At 46.2% G+C, this 17894-nt stretch overlaps 2 protein-coding genes across 2 annotated transcripts in view; one reads left to right on the forward strand and one right to left on the reverse strand.

The window, feature by feature from the left end:
* The window catches only part of MAJIN (membrane anchored junction protein), a 33264-nt gene extending 22353 nt beyond the window's left edge, over positions 1-10911 (forward strand). The window contains exons 7-11 of the mRNA XM_014525508.2: positions 950-1009; positions 1606-1660; positions 6377-6446; positions 8475-8631; positions 10866-10911. Coding sequence (XP_014380994.2) covers positions 950-1009; positions 1606-1660; positions 6377-6446; positions 8475-8631; positions 10866-10911 — 388 coding nt within the window. The remainder of the gene's footprint in view (positions 1-949; positions 1010-1605; positions 1661-6376; positions 6447-8474; positions 8632-10865) is intronic.
* LOC102384892 (septin-11) overlaps positions 1-17894 on the reverse strand; it is a 161403-nt gene that overhangs the window by 43332 nt on the left and 100177 nt on the right. The gene's annotated exons all lie outside the window — the stretch shown is intronic.

Raw genomic sequence — 17894 nt, forward strand, 5'->3', positions numbered from 1 at the left:
TGCACATAAACATTCTGTTTGTAATATCACATTCAAAGTCCTTTTTCATGAGCTGTATTTTTTCTAAAAAAATCAGCATATTGGATTGTCTATTGTCTCTGAAGTGGCATACATGCTTGGGATCTTTTACCCAAATAAAATAAGCTAAGCATTCAGCAAATAAGTGCTGTGGTTGGTTGAGTCATGTAGAAACGGGTAATTTCCAAGGCTTAGGCGTGCCTCTAGGACAGGAAAGAATGAACATTTGTTGATGCTTACAACCTTAAGTTTCATGTTCTGCACGAGTCTTCCTTTCTAACCAAAGCTGATCGGAGAATGACTTTTGTTCCCAAGAAAAAAATTAAATATATATATGTATTTTTGTATATATGTATGGAAGCACCCGTGCCTATCTCATGAGGTGCACCTCAACTTTTTCACTCGATCTCTTTCAGTCTCAGTTCCCCTACGGACAGACAGATTGCTCTTAGCCTTGTATAACTGGAACCGGAGTAAGACCAACTGGTATACCCAGAACTGGAGTAAGGCCAACCTCTCTTTCCTGCCACGACTTGTTCTTAAATATAAATTGGGAGGAAGCTCTTAATCCTCATGCATGTTGTACTTAATCCAGCCCTGGCACCATCTTCTGGGGCTCAACCTCCCCTACACCCCGCCTTATGCCAACCTCTGAGGTCTGAAATAGATGGTTATGGGTACGAAGACTATATTCTCTTGTAGTGCCTTCTGAAGTAGATAATGCATAAAACAAAACCATACACAATTCAAAGATCACTCCGGATCTTAGTTCATTCTTACAGTCTTTCAGCCCAGAGTTGGACCACTTGGTCCTTGCCCTGTGAGACCCTGCTGACCTAAGGATCCACGGTCAGAATGGTCCACTGTGAGCTATTCTTGCCCCACTCTGTTCACAACTCCTCTCAACTAACATCTCTATCTTCTCTTTCAGGTTCGATGTCCCTGCTCAGGTCCCAGTCATCTGCTCCCAACCGCCAGGACAATCCTGTCGGTAAGTCACTCTGCTCCTCTGAGCCGTCTTGGTGGGCTTGCTGCCGACAGGCTGCTCTCCACTGCTCACCACTTCTGGGGCTTCCGGACCTCACTTCTGGTCTGTCCATCTCCACAGACCAGGCTGCTTTTAACCTGGGCACGGGGTTCCTTCCCATCAAGTGGCAGCAGCACATGCTTACAAAGTGTGACCACAGTGGCGGTGGGATTTCCCCAGCATTTGTCTTTTTAATCAGCACCATTTCTCGCCACTGTTTCACTGCTCCCTGCTGGCTCTGCAGGTACAATTCTTCTTGTCCTTCCTCCACTCCGTCACAATATGCATTTTTGTTGTTATTATTTTTCTTTCAATTTTTCATAAGGTTTCAGTGAAAAACTCCACTGATGTTTTTTTCAGGTTTTCATTTTTTACAAATCAGAAATATTTAATCAAAATCAGAGCTCACCATTAAAATTTAAAATTGAAGTATATATTGTAGAAGCCAAAATAATATCAAACTGAGTTTTAATTAAATATTTGTAGTTGTAGCTGGTTATAGCATAATTCTCTGTGTCTTTTCTTAGACTTCAGTCCTTATACTTTTGGTTTGTTTTTAGGGCTGGAGCTGAAGATATTCACAATACAAGTGAGACAAACAGTCCATGCAGACGGGTAAGATACAACATCATTCATAAGCATTCATATCTTTTAGGAAAAATACCAGAAGAACACACAAAATCAAGTTGAATGTTGCAGGGTGGAGGACTTACTGCATGTTAGTACAGTGGAGGAGGGAGAGAGCCCTCCCATATTTTAGCCCAGTTGCCCAGGTGTAAGAAACCTGGGTTCAAGGTACTCCCCACTAGAGAGGGGAGTGTGCTCTCTCGTCCTCTTTATGCTGGCCCATTGCACTTGTCATTTAATTTCCAATTGATAAAATGGCTAGACCAGTGATTCTCAACCAGGGGGTCACAGCACCCTGGGGTGTCTTTTCAAAGGTGCTGTGGGGTGCCATGCAATATTAGCAGTACTAGGTGTTGCAAACATGTTTTATAGAATAAACCCAGAGATTTCATATGGGAATTTGAGTTAAAAACACTCTGACCTGTTGTAGTCCTTTTAAATTCTTTCCAACAGAAGAATTGCTCTGCTGTTTTTCTGTAGACAAAAAACAAGTGAAAACTAAAAGCTGGCATTTTCCAAGATGTGCCTCAAGTCTAACAAGAACCACTAGATTATACAACACTGTGATTTGTTTCTACCCCACGGGCAGTAGGGCCGTCAGCTAGAGTCCATTTTCCCCCTTTCCAGGGCAGGATACATCTTACTGAGCCATATTTGCTCTGCATCATCTGTGTGACCACATATCTTCCCTTCTTGACTGTTTAGCCCACTGGCTTCCAGGGGAGGGCTGGAATGTGCACTGGATAAAAATGATCACCTCACTTCTGCCCAGGGTCCCATGAGAGACTTTTCCCTGACCCCTTTCCAGCCTTTCCCATATGCTGAATCCCAAAATATGTGCAAGTGCCAAAGCCTGCAGTAACAGTACTCCGTAAGGGCCTCCGTGCACATGAAAATAAATGGGATTTAGGCTTAGGTGTTCTGCAGTAATGTTTCATGAGTCTGCTCCTATCCCATAGTAAGTAGAAGCTTGCAGAAACGTATTTTATTTAGGGGTGAACTGCCTCAGCTGAGTTTCCACTTCCCTCAGAATTGGACTGGCCCCACCAAGCATTGGGGGTCAGTTCTTGGGCAGTAAGTCTGTTCAGCCCTTTTTAATTTGGTATAGTTTGTTCATCTCTCTGTATCCTTAGACCCAGATTCTCAGAACTGCAGCTATAAAAGTTCATGAGCCAGACTTTAGTATCTCTTTTCACCAGAAACCCTGTCAGCAAAACCGTGTATATGGACAGTTATTCAAGTGAAAAGATGTCATTGAATAAATGTCCACTTATTGAACTGTTTAATAAAAACATTTGATATTCTTTAATTTTCTGCACCTGCATAGGCATCTTTTCGCAAACTGTGACCACCATGGAGTAAACTTAGGATCTTTGGCCACATCTAGATGAGCAGGGGTGTGTGGTTCATGGCACCACAAACTGCACACATGGAACATTAAAACATGCAAAATTTACTACCAGGATTTCCGGGTAGCAAAAAATAAGGCACCAGGAGAAAAAGTGGCACAGCACACATTACAGTAGTGTGTACCATAACTAATGGAGGCTTGGTTCCCCAGGGAGACACTGCCAGAGCATCTCTATGCTCCATTTATGTCCCAGCTGCTCCAGTATGCTGGGAGCTGGGAGGAGCTGGGACTGGGCAGTTTGCCCACAGTAGGGCAATGTGTGCCGCAACAAAGTGCATATACAGGGGTATGCACTGTGGCACAAAGTAGCAGCATAAATTTGTGCTGCTACTATTTGCGCTGCTGCAAGCATACACCCCTGTTTGTCTGGACACAGCTTTCAGTGACAAGCCTGGAAGATTGTCCTCCTGGCCTTCAAAATTCTAGTTGTCTTTTCTCTTCACAGGTCCTGACATGTAGAGGGACCTTATGCAGGGCCCTTTTTTGTGATCCTGCATTCTGCAATGCTTGTAAGGCCTCCTGAAGGCTCCCAAATGAGGTCTGGTCATGATCATGATACTGTCCTCAGAATCAGTGCAAAAATGGGCCAGAGTTGTGCCGAACCAGTCCTTGGGCTGGATGAATTGTACAGGGCCAGTTAATGGACTGTGTCCAGCCTGTGGAGCTGCAGCATCTATTCATGTCACGGGGCCAGAAATTGGGCAACTGCAGCATAATTGTCACAGGTTCAGGCACCATGGCAGCTACTGTATTTCTCACTACCAAAATTCCAGCCCCAGGTTGCACAGCTTTGCTGTCTGGATGTGACCCATGGGACTAGAAATTTGACAGCATGACAGATAGTAGCAGTGTTAATTTCTGCAGCTCTGGGAGCTGAGGCAATTGATGCTGCCACTGCAAATCCAGCTGCCAAATTTTCAGCCCAGTGGGAAACCTTGCAAGCTGTTTGACACAGTGACCATGGGCTGGATCTTTGATTCCGTTCCACCTAAGGAATGGAATGAGAATCTTGAAGACATCCTGTACTATTCTTTCATGACAAACAGAACGTTTCAGGAACTAGAGAGGAAGGACAGACAGTGACTAGCTGCAAGTAGGATGTCCTGACACTAGAAACCTCTGAATCCCTATTTAATGTGTTTATGGACAAAACCAAAGCTGGTTCTTCATCTCAGCTCTGTCTTTTTTGACCCAGTGAGGGCTATTTATCTTTTATCGTCTTCACTTCCACTTACACACAAGAATGGGAAGGAGGTTTCCTTTGCCAGGTGAAGACCATCAGTTTCTATTACAGCATCCTTTGATAAACCACCTCAAGGTACAAACCACCTTGAGATATCTGCAGTTTTGGAGAGAAATTAGAGGAAGTAATGTACTTCACTCTGCCCCTTTAAGCAGAGGACAGGAGTTGGACATCTTTGATAGAAGAATTTCATTCATCTTACTTGTCCCTTGAATGAGCAGATATCAAACCATCGTAACCATTTAGGTACGGTGACCACTTTTTAAAAATGTAAAGGTGGAATACATGCTCGCCCTTCCCTCCTCCCCCCACCTCTGCTAGTGGCACAGCCAAAGCAGAGCTGAACTGGGCAGAGCCAGGGATAGGGGCGGATGTTGACTGCCTGCTGTGGGCTTGGGGCTCCCTGCCCTGCTGCCCTTGCCCTGGGAGCCCAGTGCCAACCGACCATGTGCCCCCTGCCCACTGCCCCCTTCCCCCAGGAGCCTAGTGTCGACTGACCATGTGCCCCCTGCCCACCCAGAAGCAGAGCAGGGGGGACAACTCCACATCATTGCCACTCCTTTCCTCCAGGAGCCCAGTGCCAGCCGTGGGCCCCCTCCACACCACTGCAGCAGGGTGTGCATCACTATGGCAGGCAGCAGGGGCTTCTGGTTGGTGGGGTAGGCCAGCAGGGCAGGGAGTCCCGAACCTGCAGTGGGCAGCCCATATCCAGCCCCGCCTTGCAAACAAATCTGGGGAGGCACGTGCCCCTAATGCCCACCTGGCAGGGGGTGCATGCAGCAGTGGAGAGCAGCACCCCTCCCCATGTCCCATAGATCAGCTGCCTGTGGCTCTGTCCTGCTCTACACCCTGGCCCCATGCACTGTCCTGGCTGGGCAGCACCCCCAGCCCCTGCCCTACTTCCTCCCTCACCTTGGGGGCCTCAATCTGCCCCTCTCCCCCAGGAGTGCTGTCAGCTTGCAAAGAGAAACCCGCCATTTCCCACAGATCCCTGCACAACACTGCAAATCCAAGACAAATGCTATCCTGGAGTCATGAAGCCTGGGACCAGGACTTGAGGTTCCCATTCCAGGACTGTCTTACCCAATAGGGATGGGTGGTCACCCTACGTTTAGACTGCTGTGTTCTGGGCTTCCAAGAGTCCCATCTTAGATCATTCTTTAAGTAACATAAGGAAATGTTTAGCTGTGGTGCCCACAGACCATTCATTCATTAGACGTTCTTTCAGCAGCATATGATGCCTGAAAGAGCAGTGAAAGATCAGTGGAGCAGCTAAAAAAATTGTTCTTCGAAGATATTTATAGCTGAGATCCTCTGGCCTCACATATGAAGGCCTGGACAAACAAAATATTTGTACTATGAAAAGTTATCTATCCCCGGTTCAAAAAAGCTGTAGACTCTTGGCACAAACCCTGAGCTTAGTTTCATATAACTCCACCAATTGCAAACTTACCCCCAGATGAATCCAGGCTAAATCCATACCCATTTTAAATATCCCACTGCCTGAAGAAACATCTTTGTATCCTGATAAACTGGTGTCCAGTATTATGACTTGGCATTGAGACTATATGGTTGTAGTAAAGCTATGTGTTTGGAACTGAATGCTAGCAAATGTGACCCATCACAACTGGACCTATATTGTTCCAGGCCAGATAACCTCTGACCATCTTTCCCTGGCCTGGGATTCTTTATCCATCTGGCAAATAGGGATGGTCTGTCAATTGCCCTTCTACCCTTTCACAGAGAAGGCATGTGAGAGGATGGATCATGCATATCTTATAGGCACCCTGCAGATATTCAGATCTGGTCTCCATTCTCTTAAAATGAAGTTAAAAAACTGAAGGTGAAATGGGAAGATTGCAGCTTTTTCTAAATTCTGAGTTTTTTAACTGATCATCTAAAGATACATATCTAGTATAAAAGTGCAGGCTGATGAGAAAAAAGGAAAAAACATAATACAGTGTTATGATTATACTGTGTTTCTCATAGAGGAAAAGAGAAAAAAACCCAATGTTGTAAATGTAACAGAATTGTTTCCCTCCACCCCCAGAATCCGTCTGAAGAAATTTGGTTTGAATATCAGGCTCCTGAAGACCTTAAGAAAGACGGTATTAATTTATGTAAGCATGGAATTACCAGATTAGTATGCTTGAATTGGTTATAATAATAATTAAAAAACTGCACTGATTAAATGAGTGTAACATTCCCTTTATAATAATTGAGGTGTGACCTTACCCTACAAGTGTTACCAGATTTGCCCGTCCTTTTGGGGTCCGCTCATTTATTAGAGTTATGTTTCTGGGGTCTCTGCAATTCTCTCAATATACTGCTTGTGTCACTTGCATTTCACTACAGAGCTCTGTCTCTCCCTTCTGCAAGTCCTCACCCACAATGGATCTACCTTGCAGGGCTTAGTTTCAGTGGGGCTGAGTTCCTCCAGCTACCGAATCAAACACACACGCACGCACGCACGCACGCATGTGCATGCATGCACACACACACACTAATAGAGCACGTCTGAGCGGGCAGGGTTACTCAGCATTTCCAGGCTGGTACTTTCATGTGCCACAGACTCAGCACAGGAACAGCATGTCTGAGCTGGCCGAGTTAATCAGCATTTACAGGCTGACACCCTCATATGCCACAGACCCAGCACAGTAGTTCAGAAGGGCAACAATAAAATGCAGTCAGACACATGCACACAGGTTAACAGAGCACACCTGAGCGGGCAGGGTTACTCAGCATTTAGAGGCTGACACCCTTATATGCCACAGCTCAGCACTTCCCAGTCTGTTGTCCCAATTGTCCTGATAGTAACTCCCTTGATGAGCAGACCCCACAGGATTTTGGAGCTTTACAGGGATGTTTGGCTTAGGTAAAAGAAGCATTGCTGCAGAGCAAATGGGGAGTGAGGGGGGTCGAGGAGAAGAAAGAGTAAATGAGGTTCAGAGAGAGAGTATGGCAAACAGCTCAACCATAAGTTATTTTATTACCAGGTATATGAAACTTATAATACTAGTAGTAATAGCCATACAGGGAAAAACAACCAAAACAGTTACAGTATTACATGACTTCAGTTGGGTATTTTGGGAAATCTAGCTCAAGTCTGATCAACAAAAGTCAGGTTTATAAGGTAATGCCTAGAGTAAGAGAAAAGGAGAGAGAGAGATTAAATCAAGTCTGAAAGTGAGCTTAAACAGAGAGAGAGAAAGAGAGAGAGATTTGGGGTCTCACCACTCCGTGAAGCTTGAACTGGTCGAGGCTCCAGGTGTTTGTTGGAGCTTATAGACAAACTGTTCAGTTTCAGGTCCAGAGTGCTTGAGACAAGCAGAGCCCCCAGCACGATCAGTGGAGGTATTCCAGGCAGGAAAGGAGAAGGTGAAGTCCCAGTGTAACTGGTACAGCATTTGGATCCAAGCACCAGAACAGAAACATGAGCTTAGGTAGGGTGTTTTGTAGGGAGATGACAATTAGGTTTCTTTATAGGTAAATGATGGCTTAAGGAAGTATACCTGAGTTGTTTTGTTATACTGGACAATAGGAGCTGATCATTCCTGGCTATGGGCATCTGTTACTCTGAGGGAACTTGCAATGCAAACAGGCAGATTCAGTGTGTTGGGTACCAATAAAGGAGTCATCACTAGAAATGGTCTGATAAATGCTAAGCTGGGTGTGTGCAGACATGGGTTGATTAGCATTTGGAGCAGAGATCCTCCATCATGCAGTGCTCCCCTACTTCTCTGGTCCCAGAGCTCAGTGCAGTCCTTGCCTTGGAATCTCTGTTCTCCATCCTGAATGCTAATGGAGATACCTCCTTGTTCCATCTTTGGTGTAAATGAGACTACAGGAGTTGCCTTACTCCTATCTCCCTTGTTCAGAGGGATTTAGGAGTGTCTCCCATTGCATCTTCATTGTCCTTTGTAAGTCCTTCCTCTGATCAGTTCCAGTGCGGGGTGGGGTGGGGGGTGGGGAAGTCCTTCATGAGTCAGACAGGCTGCGTACTGTGCCAGGGTTCCCCAAGAACACAGAGCTGAGAGGTAACATAAGAGCCAGAGTCTTTGCTAGTAAAATCAGCAGGTACCAGCTGAGATTCTGGCCCAAGGTAAGTACTCCTCATCTTGAATCACACTATCTATTCTTATTCTTAGCTGTTGTAGGGGAACCTGTGGAAAATAGTGCTGAACCAAATACATCAGAAAATGGCCAGTGGGAAAATAGAATGCTATTGCTGCAGCCAGTCAGCCCAAGTGAGAATGAAGGAAGTGTGGAGTCTAAAGGAAGAGGTTTTCTTGAATTATGGAAAAGGTACTACACTAGCTATAAAGCACCTATCATAGAATCATAGAAAAGTAGAGCTAGAAGGGACCTCTCCATAGGTCATCTAATTCAACCCCCTGCCTGAGGCAGGGCCATCCCTGTCCAAACCATCCTACACAAATCCATTGTTTAACCTCCTAGCAATCAACAATTAACACAGGGCATAATGCCCTAACCTACCACAGTAAAGCAGGGGGACCACAGTGCCCAAAGTCCTGGTGCTGTAAAAGGTTGTTAATATAAACTCAAAAAATCCCAGGAAGAGGGCCAAACCCCCCACTACAGAGGAAGGCCAAACCCTTACAATCCATACCAATCTGACCATGGGGTAAAATTCCTTCCTGACCCCAAATATGGCAATCAGTCTGATCCTAAGTAGAAAGGTAAGACCCTCTAGCCAGGAACCTCCAGCTTTAAGTCCTAGCAGAAGCACTGACAAACCTTACTAAAATCCCCTGCCTTGACTGTAGCCAACACCCAGTGGCTCTGAGGGAGACTTAAAAACACCCTAACACATATAGCAGAAAGAGGAAGGCAGAAGCAACCAGTAAAGCCAAGAAGCATGGAAAATACCCATAGTAGAACATAGGCATCATCCCCAACCAGTGGTTGTCCAACCTCTTCTAGAACATCTCCAGTGATGGTGAGTCCACAGCTTCCTTAGGCAGTCTATTTCACTGTCCCACTACAGCAAATCAGTTTCTCGTGATAGCCAACCTAAACTTACTTTGCTGCAACTTCAAGCCATTGGTCCACATCGTACTCTCTGCAACAAGAGAGAAAAGGTACCTTCCCTCTTTATGGCAGCCCTTCAAGTATTTGAAGACTGTTATCATGTCCCCTTTTAAGCTCTTTTTTGCAAGCTGAACACACCTAGCTCCTTCAGTCTCACTTCATATGACTTGCTTTACAAACCCTTTATCATTTTTGTCACCCACCTTTGGACCCTCTCTAACTTCTCCATGTCCTTCTTAAAATGTGGAGTCCAGCACTGCACACAGTATTCTAGATGAGGCCTAACCAGTACCAAGTAGAAAGGCACTATCACTTCCCCTGTCTTGCAGCTAATGTTTCTATCGCTGCATCCAAAATCCACATTTACCATACTGAGTCTGTAATCTGCCAAGGCACACAGATCCTTCTCCATAGTACTGCCATCCACCAGGCTTCACCCATTTTGTATGTGTATTTTTTATTATTCTTCCCAAGGCGTAGCACCCTGTATTTATTAGCATTGAACTTCAGCTTGTTAGCTCTAGCCCAGCTTTTCAATCTGTTGAGATCCTTCTGAATTATGCTCCCGTCCTCCTTATTTACAATCCTTCCCAGTTGTCCACAAACTTGCTCAAGAAGCTTTGTATGCCAGCATCCAAGCCATTAATAAACACATTGAACAGCACTAGACCCAGGACCGACCCCTGTGGGACTCCACTGAAAACCTGCCATTATGACACAGATCTATTTATAATTGCCCTTTGCTTTTGGCTGTTGAGCCAGCTGTCTATCCACCTTGTAGTTTTGTCTAGCCCGCGTTTCTCTGATTTGTTTATAAGGAAGTCACATGGGACTTTGTCAAAAGCCTTGCTGAAATCCAGGTACACTATATCTACAGCATTCCCTTCATCCACCTAAGTGTACCTTTGTCAAAGTAGAAGTTCAATTTTGTTTGACATGATTTTTCTTTGTAAATCCATGGTGGCTGCTTGTGATCAGGCTTTCATTCTCCAGATGCTTGCAAATGGACTTCCTTGGAGTATGTTCTAGTAACTTCCCAGGTATTGTGGTAAAGCTAACCACTCTGTAGTTCCACAGGGTCTCCTTTTTGCCTTTTTTTAAAGAGGGGCACTATGTTGGCCCTTTTCCTGTCCTTTGGTACCTTGCCTATCACCCACAACTTCATGTTTAGCATGAGCTTCCGTGACCCCTGTTCACTTCATTAGGTGCTATGAAAGAACGTGCTCAGAGCAGTGTATCAAATGGAGAGAATGATTTGAATACAAAAGGCTGAGATGAAAAGGAGGGAGGAGAGAGGGGGGGAAGGAGGAGCAGTGCTGGGTTACATCTGTGTAAAATGCCATGAGTTAGAGCGGAGCCCTAAACATCTGTGGGTACCTAAGGTATCTGGTTCTAGGATTTTTCTCCTTCTGGAAAAGCTCTTGTAGGTGATTTGAGTTTGCACAGATGTATATAAAGCATAATCTGTTTTCTTTGTTTTGCCACAGCACACTCTTCCCTCCACTACAGCGCATTTTTGGTGGAAGCAACTGACTTTGTGAACATTCATTCTTAAGGAAGGTGAATTTGTAGCTTCAGGACCTTTTCCCCAAAAATACAACTTAAAAATGTTTCTTTCTTGGTTAGTAAATGTAATTACTTTCGCTATTTGGGATTTTTTTAAGGAGCTATGTTAGTTCTGTTAGGTATTATATTTCCTTTAAAATAAAGAATATGAGTGAATGTGTCTTAGTTTTTTAAATGTGCCAAGCATAGGATATTACTATTTAAAATGTCTTCAGCCTACAAAGTTCTAATAAAAATTCTTATTAAGAATGAAGTATCAGTTATTTTTACTGGGATGATGTAGACATTTATTAGATCAATTTCTGCCCCATGTTTTGCAGAACTGTAGAAAATAGAGATGGCTGAAGCATTTTGGGAATTATTTTTTCACTTCCTTATCCTTACATAGTTACTCACCCTTTTGTCTTGTTGGTGCACTCTTGATAACATTTATACATGAGTAGATAATTAGCCCCATTTGTCTTCTGCATAAGTAACAGCTTGATACAGGAATTACTGCTAAAGTCATTAAGGGCCTTGTAAGAGGAGGAGCTGTGAGGTGGAGGAATCATAAGGGCATCACTGGGAGAATAGAGGCAGTGAGGTATCAGTGTGAGTGAGGGACAGAGTGTAATACTAATGTTATGATGAGAGGAGGAGCAGAGAGGTGGTGTCATGATGGCATCACTGTGAGGGGAGGATCAGTGAAGCAGTGTCAGATGTTGGTGCTGAGGGGGAGGAGACAGTGATTGTTGGGGATACCATGTTTCATAGATTTCATAGACATTAGGGCTGGAAGGGACCTCGAAGATCATCAAGTCCAGCCCCCTGCACCAGGGGCAGGAAGTCAGCTAGGTTCAAAGGACCCCAGCAAGATAAGTATCCAAGTGTTTCTTGAATGAGTCCAAAGTAGGTGCCTGCACCACTTCTGGAGGGAGTCTATTCCAGGTCCTGGGGGCTCAGACAGTAAAGAAATTTTTTCTTATGCCCAGCCTAAAACAGTCTTGTAGGAGTTTATGACCATTGGTCCTTGTTTTTCCTTGGGGTGCTTTGGTGAACAGACGTCCCCCCAGATCCTGATGAACACCCCTTGTGTACTTAAATGCAGCCACCAGGTCCCCCCTGAGCCTGTGCTTTTCCAGGCTGAAGAGTCCCATGGCTCTCAGCCTCTCTTCATAAGGCCTATTCTCTTGCCCTCTGATCATGTGCATGGCTCTCCTCTGGACTCTCTCAAGCTTCTCCACATCCTTCTTGAATTGCGGAGTCCAGAATTGGATGCAGTACTCCAGCTGCATCCTCACCAAGGCCGAGTACAGAGGGAGGATGATATCCTCAGATTTACTTGAGAAGCATCTATAGATGCAAGCCAGGGTTTTATTTGCTTTGCCAGCTGTGACATCGCATTAGTGGCTCATGTTCATCTTGTGGTCAGTCATGACCCCCAAGTCTCTTTCAGCAGTGGTGCTGGCAAATGTTGCGCTGCTGAGCCTATAATTATGCTGTGGGGTTTTTTTCCGAGGTGGAGTACCTTGCATTCATTGGTATTGAACGTCATCAGGTTTATGTCCACCCACTTACTAAGCTTATCTAAATCAGCCTGGATTACTAGCCTGTCCTCAGGTGTGGATGCAATGCCCCAAAGTTTAGTGTCATCGACGAACTTAGCCAGTGCGCTTCTGACACCAATGTCCATACCATTGAGAAAGATGTTAAAGAGAACTTGTCCAAGGACAAAGCCTTGGGGGACACCACTGGTCACAGAGTGCCATAATGATTCGCTGTCATCGACCACTACTCTCTGGATCTGACCTCAGAGCCAACTTCCCAAGCATCAGACTGTGGTGTAGCCGAGGCCACAGTTCACCTATTTTTCTGTAAGGAGATCATGGGACACCAGATCAAAGGCCTTTTTAAAGTCGAGGTATATGACATCAATCTCTTCTCCCTTGCCCAGGTGATACATCACCTGGTCATAGAAGGAGATGAGATTGGTCAGGCAAGACGTACCCACGACAAACCCATTCTGGCTATCCCTCAGGATGGTACCATCAGCCAGCTTATCCAGAAGTATCTCCTTGATAACTTTCTCAAGAATTTTACGAAGGATTGAGGTCAAGCTGATTGGCCTGTAATTCCTGGGATCTACTTTCCACCCTTTCTTGAAGATGGGTACCACATTGGCCTTCTTCCAGTCTTCAGGTACTTCACCTGAGTGCCACAAATTTTCAAATATTTTGCCAATGGTTGGGCTATGACACCTGCCAGCTCCTTGAGTACCCTAGGGTGTAATCTGTCAGGACAAGCTGATTTGAAGGTGTCCAGCCTCTCAAGGTGATCCTTTACTAGATCAATGCTGGGTATAAATACGCCCTCACCCTGGCTATCCCATGTCTTGCTAGGCAGGGAAGTCCCATTGGACTGATGAAAGACCAACGCAAAGTACCGTAGAAGGACTGAATGCATAGGGGTGGAGTATCAGGTGTTGAAATGAGGGGAAGTGATTTATGTACTACTTATTAATACTAATACTATATACCCTTTACTGAGCCCTACTATTTTTATTCTGAGGAACAAGGAACTACAAAATGCCTTTAGGAAATTGAGATGGAAAAATATATTCTCATCAGGCATGTAAGTGTTCAAGGAGGGACTGGTATTGATTAAACTGGGGACATCAAACTCAAAGGAGTTAGTAGGCTGAATCTGGACTGTGGGGCTTCTCACTGTTTACCCTTTTCACCTTTACCCTTCTGTCTGAATTTAGCCATATGATCTGCCAAAAATGGATCAAATTGAGCAATCAACTCCCAAATCCCCAAATAGTTTCCATTATGTGGTGATCCTAACAGCTCATCGTGCCTACAGAATGCAAGTCCATGTTCACTTAGGAATTTGATAACTGCTAAAAGACGCTTAAGGACATCTCACCAGTAGTGACTCTCTGATTGAAATTGTCATCTTAGATCTGCATCTACCATATCTGCTGCCTTTGCATGCCGTATCCATGCCAGCGTACAGTTCCAATGTTGTAGACTTCTCTCATGTTCTGATAGGCGTTCAGGGTGTTTCCAGTCATCAATCCTTGGATAAATGCATGCACTTTGATAGAAATAAGTTTGCAGGGAAAACAGTAGACATTTCCAATAGATGGTAAGTAAATAAGCCAGTCCCATGTAACAGATTCACCATTGTGCAGCTGACAAGAAAACAGATCTTTAGACACCATACGTGTCTTCCCTCCAATCCCCCAAGCAGAAGCAGATATTTTTTTTACGCTTTTTTTATGAGGGTGTTTCAGTGGGGAGGCTGTCTGCTGGCTAGCCCTGTCCTGGAGCATCGTTGTCCCTCAGCCAGCCCCACTGCAGCATGTTGAACTATGTTGGAGCAGCCCCAGGCTGGCAGACTGACCCCCTGACAGCTGGGGCTGCTCTGACCCAGCTCAACATGCTGGTCCTGGACTCCCGTCTAAATGCAGTGCCTGGGAGCAATAAATTCCGGCATTATATGCACCACAGTTTATTGCTGTGTTAATACGCACATATAGATGTGCTCACTGCGTCCATATACCACAGGTATGTACATGAACAGCTGTGCATTCTCCAACGCCTTTTTCCATAGGCTATGTTGTCAAGGGCTCTTAAAGGCAGCTCAGCCTGGACTAATTGCTCAGGTGGCCAAACCTGCCAGAGACTGTAACTGGTAGCCTAAGCCTGCTGATATATCAGCTGGCCACTGATAGTGTTTCCTGGTTGGCTGCTGGGGATAGCAACCTCCCCTTTTAAATCCACCTGTAGCAACAAACTGCAAGCCAACCAACAGTTCTGCCTGAAGGTTTGCTGAGGGACTCCAGGAGCTGTCATGGCAGAGCTGATGAAAGAATCAGCAACTGCAGGGGTGACTAGCTGGCCCACATTCATCCACCAAGGAGAGGCAATAACAAAGGGTGGAATGGCAGATGGAGGATGACGATACCTTGTGTTTGAGTTTAGGAACGAGACTAGGAAACTCATTATGAAACAACTTGATTTCAGCAGGCAAGTGATCCTGAAACGTTTACTCATTCATCTGTATAGCTTGAAGGCGTCAACTCAGCTCCTGGGTGGGCTGGACTGGGAGATGAGCTCTTGGGCTGTGTTGGATTGTCCATGGTTGTGTTTCTATGATTTTGGAGCTATGCAAACAGCTGCCCCAGTGTCTGAAGTCTCAGCCTGGCTTCATGGCGACAGCACTTGCACACACACCTTGGGGCACATGGTGGGGAAGAAGCCAGGGTTGCACTTTCCCAGGCCCCTTCCCTGCCATGAGCCCTGAGGCACATGTGCCTCCACCACTGCCACACAGCCAGGCCAGGGCTCTAGACCCTGGTGCAGCTGTTTGCAGTCTGCCTGCTGCAAGCAGCCCAGGTTCTGTGTTAGCAGTGGCTGCACGTGCACCTCAGGGTGCACATGGAGGAAGCGGCTGGGGGCTGTGCAGCCCCAGCCCTTTCTCCACCATGCTTCCTGGAAGCACAAACATAGCCAGTGCCAGCAATGAGCTGGGCTCGGGCTTTGGACCTGGGGACCCCTTTTTCATAGCCTACCACTTCTGACAGCCCTGACCTGGGGCGTGACATCATAATAGGTGTGCTGGGGCCCAGTATGCTTTTCTTAAGGCTTTGATGAAAGCTATAAGTGGATTCATTCAGCTCTCCACCTTTCATACCTGCTTTGCCCTGCCACATCATCCAAACTATTGGGGAGGCTGAAAGACTTTCCAGAAGCCACCAGCTGCCCTATAATGAGGCATTTCACCTCTGTAGACTTTTCTTCATGGACATCAGGAAGTGTTTCTAGAAAGTGATGGGTGAAAGAGAATTGTTCCAGTTGTGTCCCTGGACACACTGACCCACAAGTGGAGGAGGTCTTCAGGAAGCCAGCTGAGCATCCAGCCTCACTGCATACTTAAGCTGCCCTGAGTTTTATGGACCCATCAGTGAGCAGTGACAGTGCCATCTTAAGAAGATGGACATCCAGGAAGCACTGGCCTGAGCACATTTGGCCTCTGCCCCAAGGCCAAACCGGATGATCACTGCAGTCTGGAAGAAATGTCCTAATGCGCTGGTCACCCTCTCAAATATTTTCAACAGGGTCCTCCAGATGAAACGCTGCATCAAAAGCTGGCAGTGTTCCTGCCCAAGGACACCACAGATCTAGAGAAACTAAAGGAGGTCTCAGGTCATTTCTATTGTGGACTCCCTCTACCATGTCTGCATCAATGGTTGCTTGGGTGTTCTACAAGGGCCTAGTGCTCCACACAACTGTAGGTGGTTCATGATGTCCAGGACACAGAAGAATGGAGCGCACATATAATCCAAGGGTCCAAATTCAGGATGCAAAAAGGCCTCTTTCTGCCACTCATGGTGGATGAGCACTATGAATATGTGGGATGATAGCAGGTAGAAGGCAGAGTCAGATCTAGAGCGGATGTGATGATGCAATTGCACTCCCCTTTTGGACCATACCACAGAAGCAGCAGCCACGGACGTAAAGTCCCCAAAGCAGGTAAGAATTTTCCCTTCCCTCCCTCCCATTCTCTTCCTTCCCTGTCTGCTGCTGTCTGTTCCTGGCTCCCCCTGGGGCAGAGGAAGCTAAGTGGCCTCCCATTTCCCCTAAGGCAGGGAAGGGCAATTATTTTGGGCAGAGGGCTGCTTACTAAGTTTTGGCAAGCCATTGAGGGCCGCATGACAGGCAGCCAGGGGCAGATATTCATTTTCTAAATTTTTTAGGGGCCCCGCAGGTCGGAGAGAATGGCCTGGTGGGCTGCATCCGGCCCGTGGGCCACATTTTGCCCACCCCTGCCCTAAGGTCACTCCCTTGTGCCTTCCTTTTGCCCCAAAACATGAATAGACAAACAAAAACATGAACTCCAAAAAACACAGCCCAGCCTTTCTATGATGCCTTTCCTCCTGCCCTCCCCTACTGTCTCCTGGGAACTCGCTCCCCAGGCTCTCCTCAGTCATCAGTCTCACAGTGCTGTAGGGACCTCCTTCCTACCCTGCTACCTGGGCTTGACTGACCCTCTCCTACTCTGTAGCTGCATTTATATATTTTAGATTCACCTCTTCTTGTCTCCATGTAAAACATTCTGTCTTAAAGAGCTGGTGCCCCTTTCCTTAGTAATATGGTAGGATCCTCACTATACCTTACAAGAAGGTGGCCACTGGCTGGAAAGGAATTGCTGGCAGGGTAAGAAAACCTGTAGGTCACCCTGGGCTCAGTGATGCCAGTGCTAACTAAGCTCCCTTCTGCTGTTTTGCTAGCCTTGCTCACATTTCTTGCCTGCTGTTTGTTGCCAACTTCCTGTTCCTGGAAATCAACCTTCTGAGGAATTCCCTTACACTGGCACCAGCTCCTGCAACCAGCCATGCCAAAGACAGGTTTTGATGCCTGCAAGGTCTCTGCAAAGATGATGGCAAAGGAGGAAGGAGAAGGACAAGACGGAGGACATAGCTTGGTTAATTAACCAGGCGCTAGTCATTGAACTGATGATGCTGATTATAAACACCAAAGTGAATGTGAATGTGGGGAGTATAAGGAACCCTCAGAGATGGACAGGGATCTTTTCCTGCCTGAGGCAAATTATAATAGACATAATTTGTCTCCAGGAACGCAGAACTCCAGGTTGCAGGGAATACACCATTATCAGAGGTAGTGGGGGGGGGGGGGGGGGGGGGGCCTCAGGTCCTTCCCAGATGTCAAGGAGTAACTGCAAACACAGCCATTTTGGTTAAAAAACCAAAAACACAAAAAACCCAGGGAACACCCTTATAGGTGAAAAGCAGCTCCCTTCTGTCCGTTCTGTGGTCCTGACACAGAGCCCAGACTGCTCGCAGCAGGCATCCATGAGCCTGCAAGTGGCTGCACCAGGGTCCAGAGCCCTGGCTCTGTTCATTGCTGGCACCAGCTGCATGCATGCCCCAGGGGGCATGGTAG

The sequence above is a fragment of the Alligator sinensis genome, unplaced genomic scaffold (genome assembly GCF_000455745.1).
Source record: "Alligator sinensis unplaced genomic scaffold, ASM45574v1 scaffold208_1, whole genome shotgun sequence".
NCBI lineage: Eukaryota > Metazoa > Chordata > Crocodylia > Alligatoridae > Alligator > Alligator sinensis.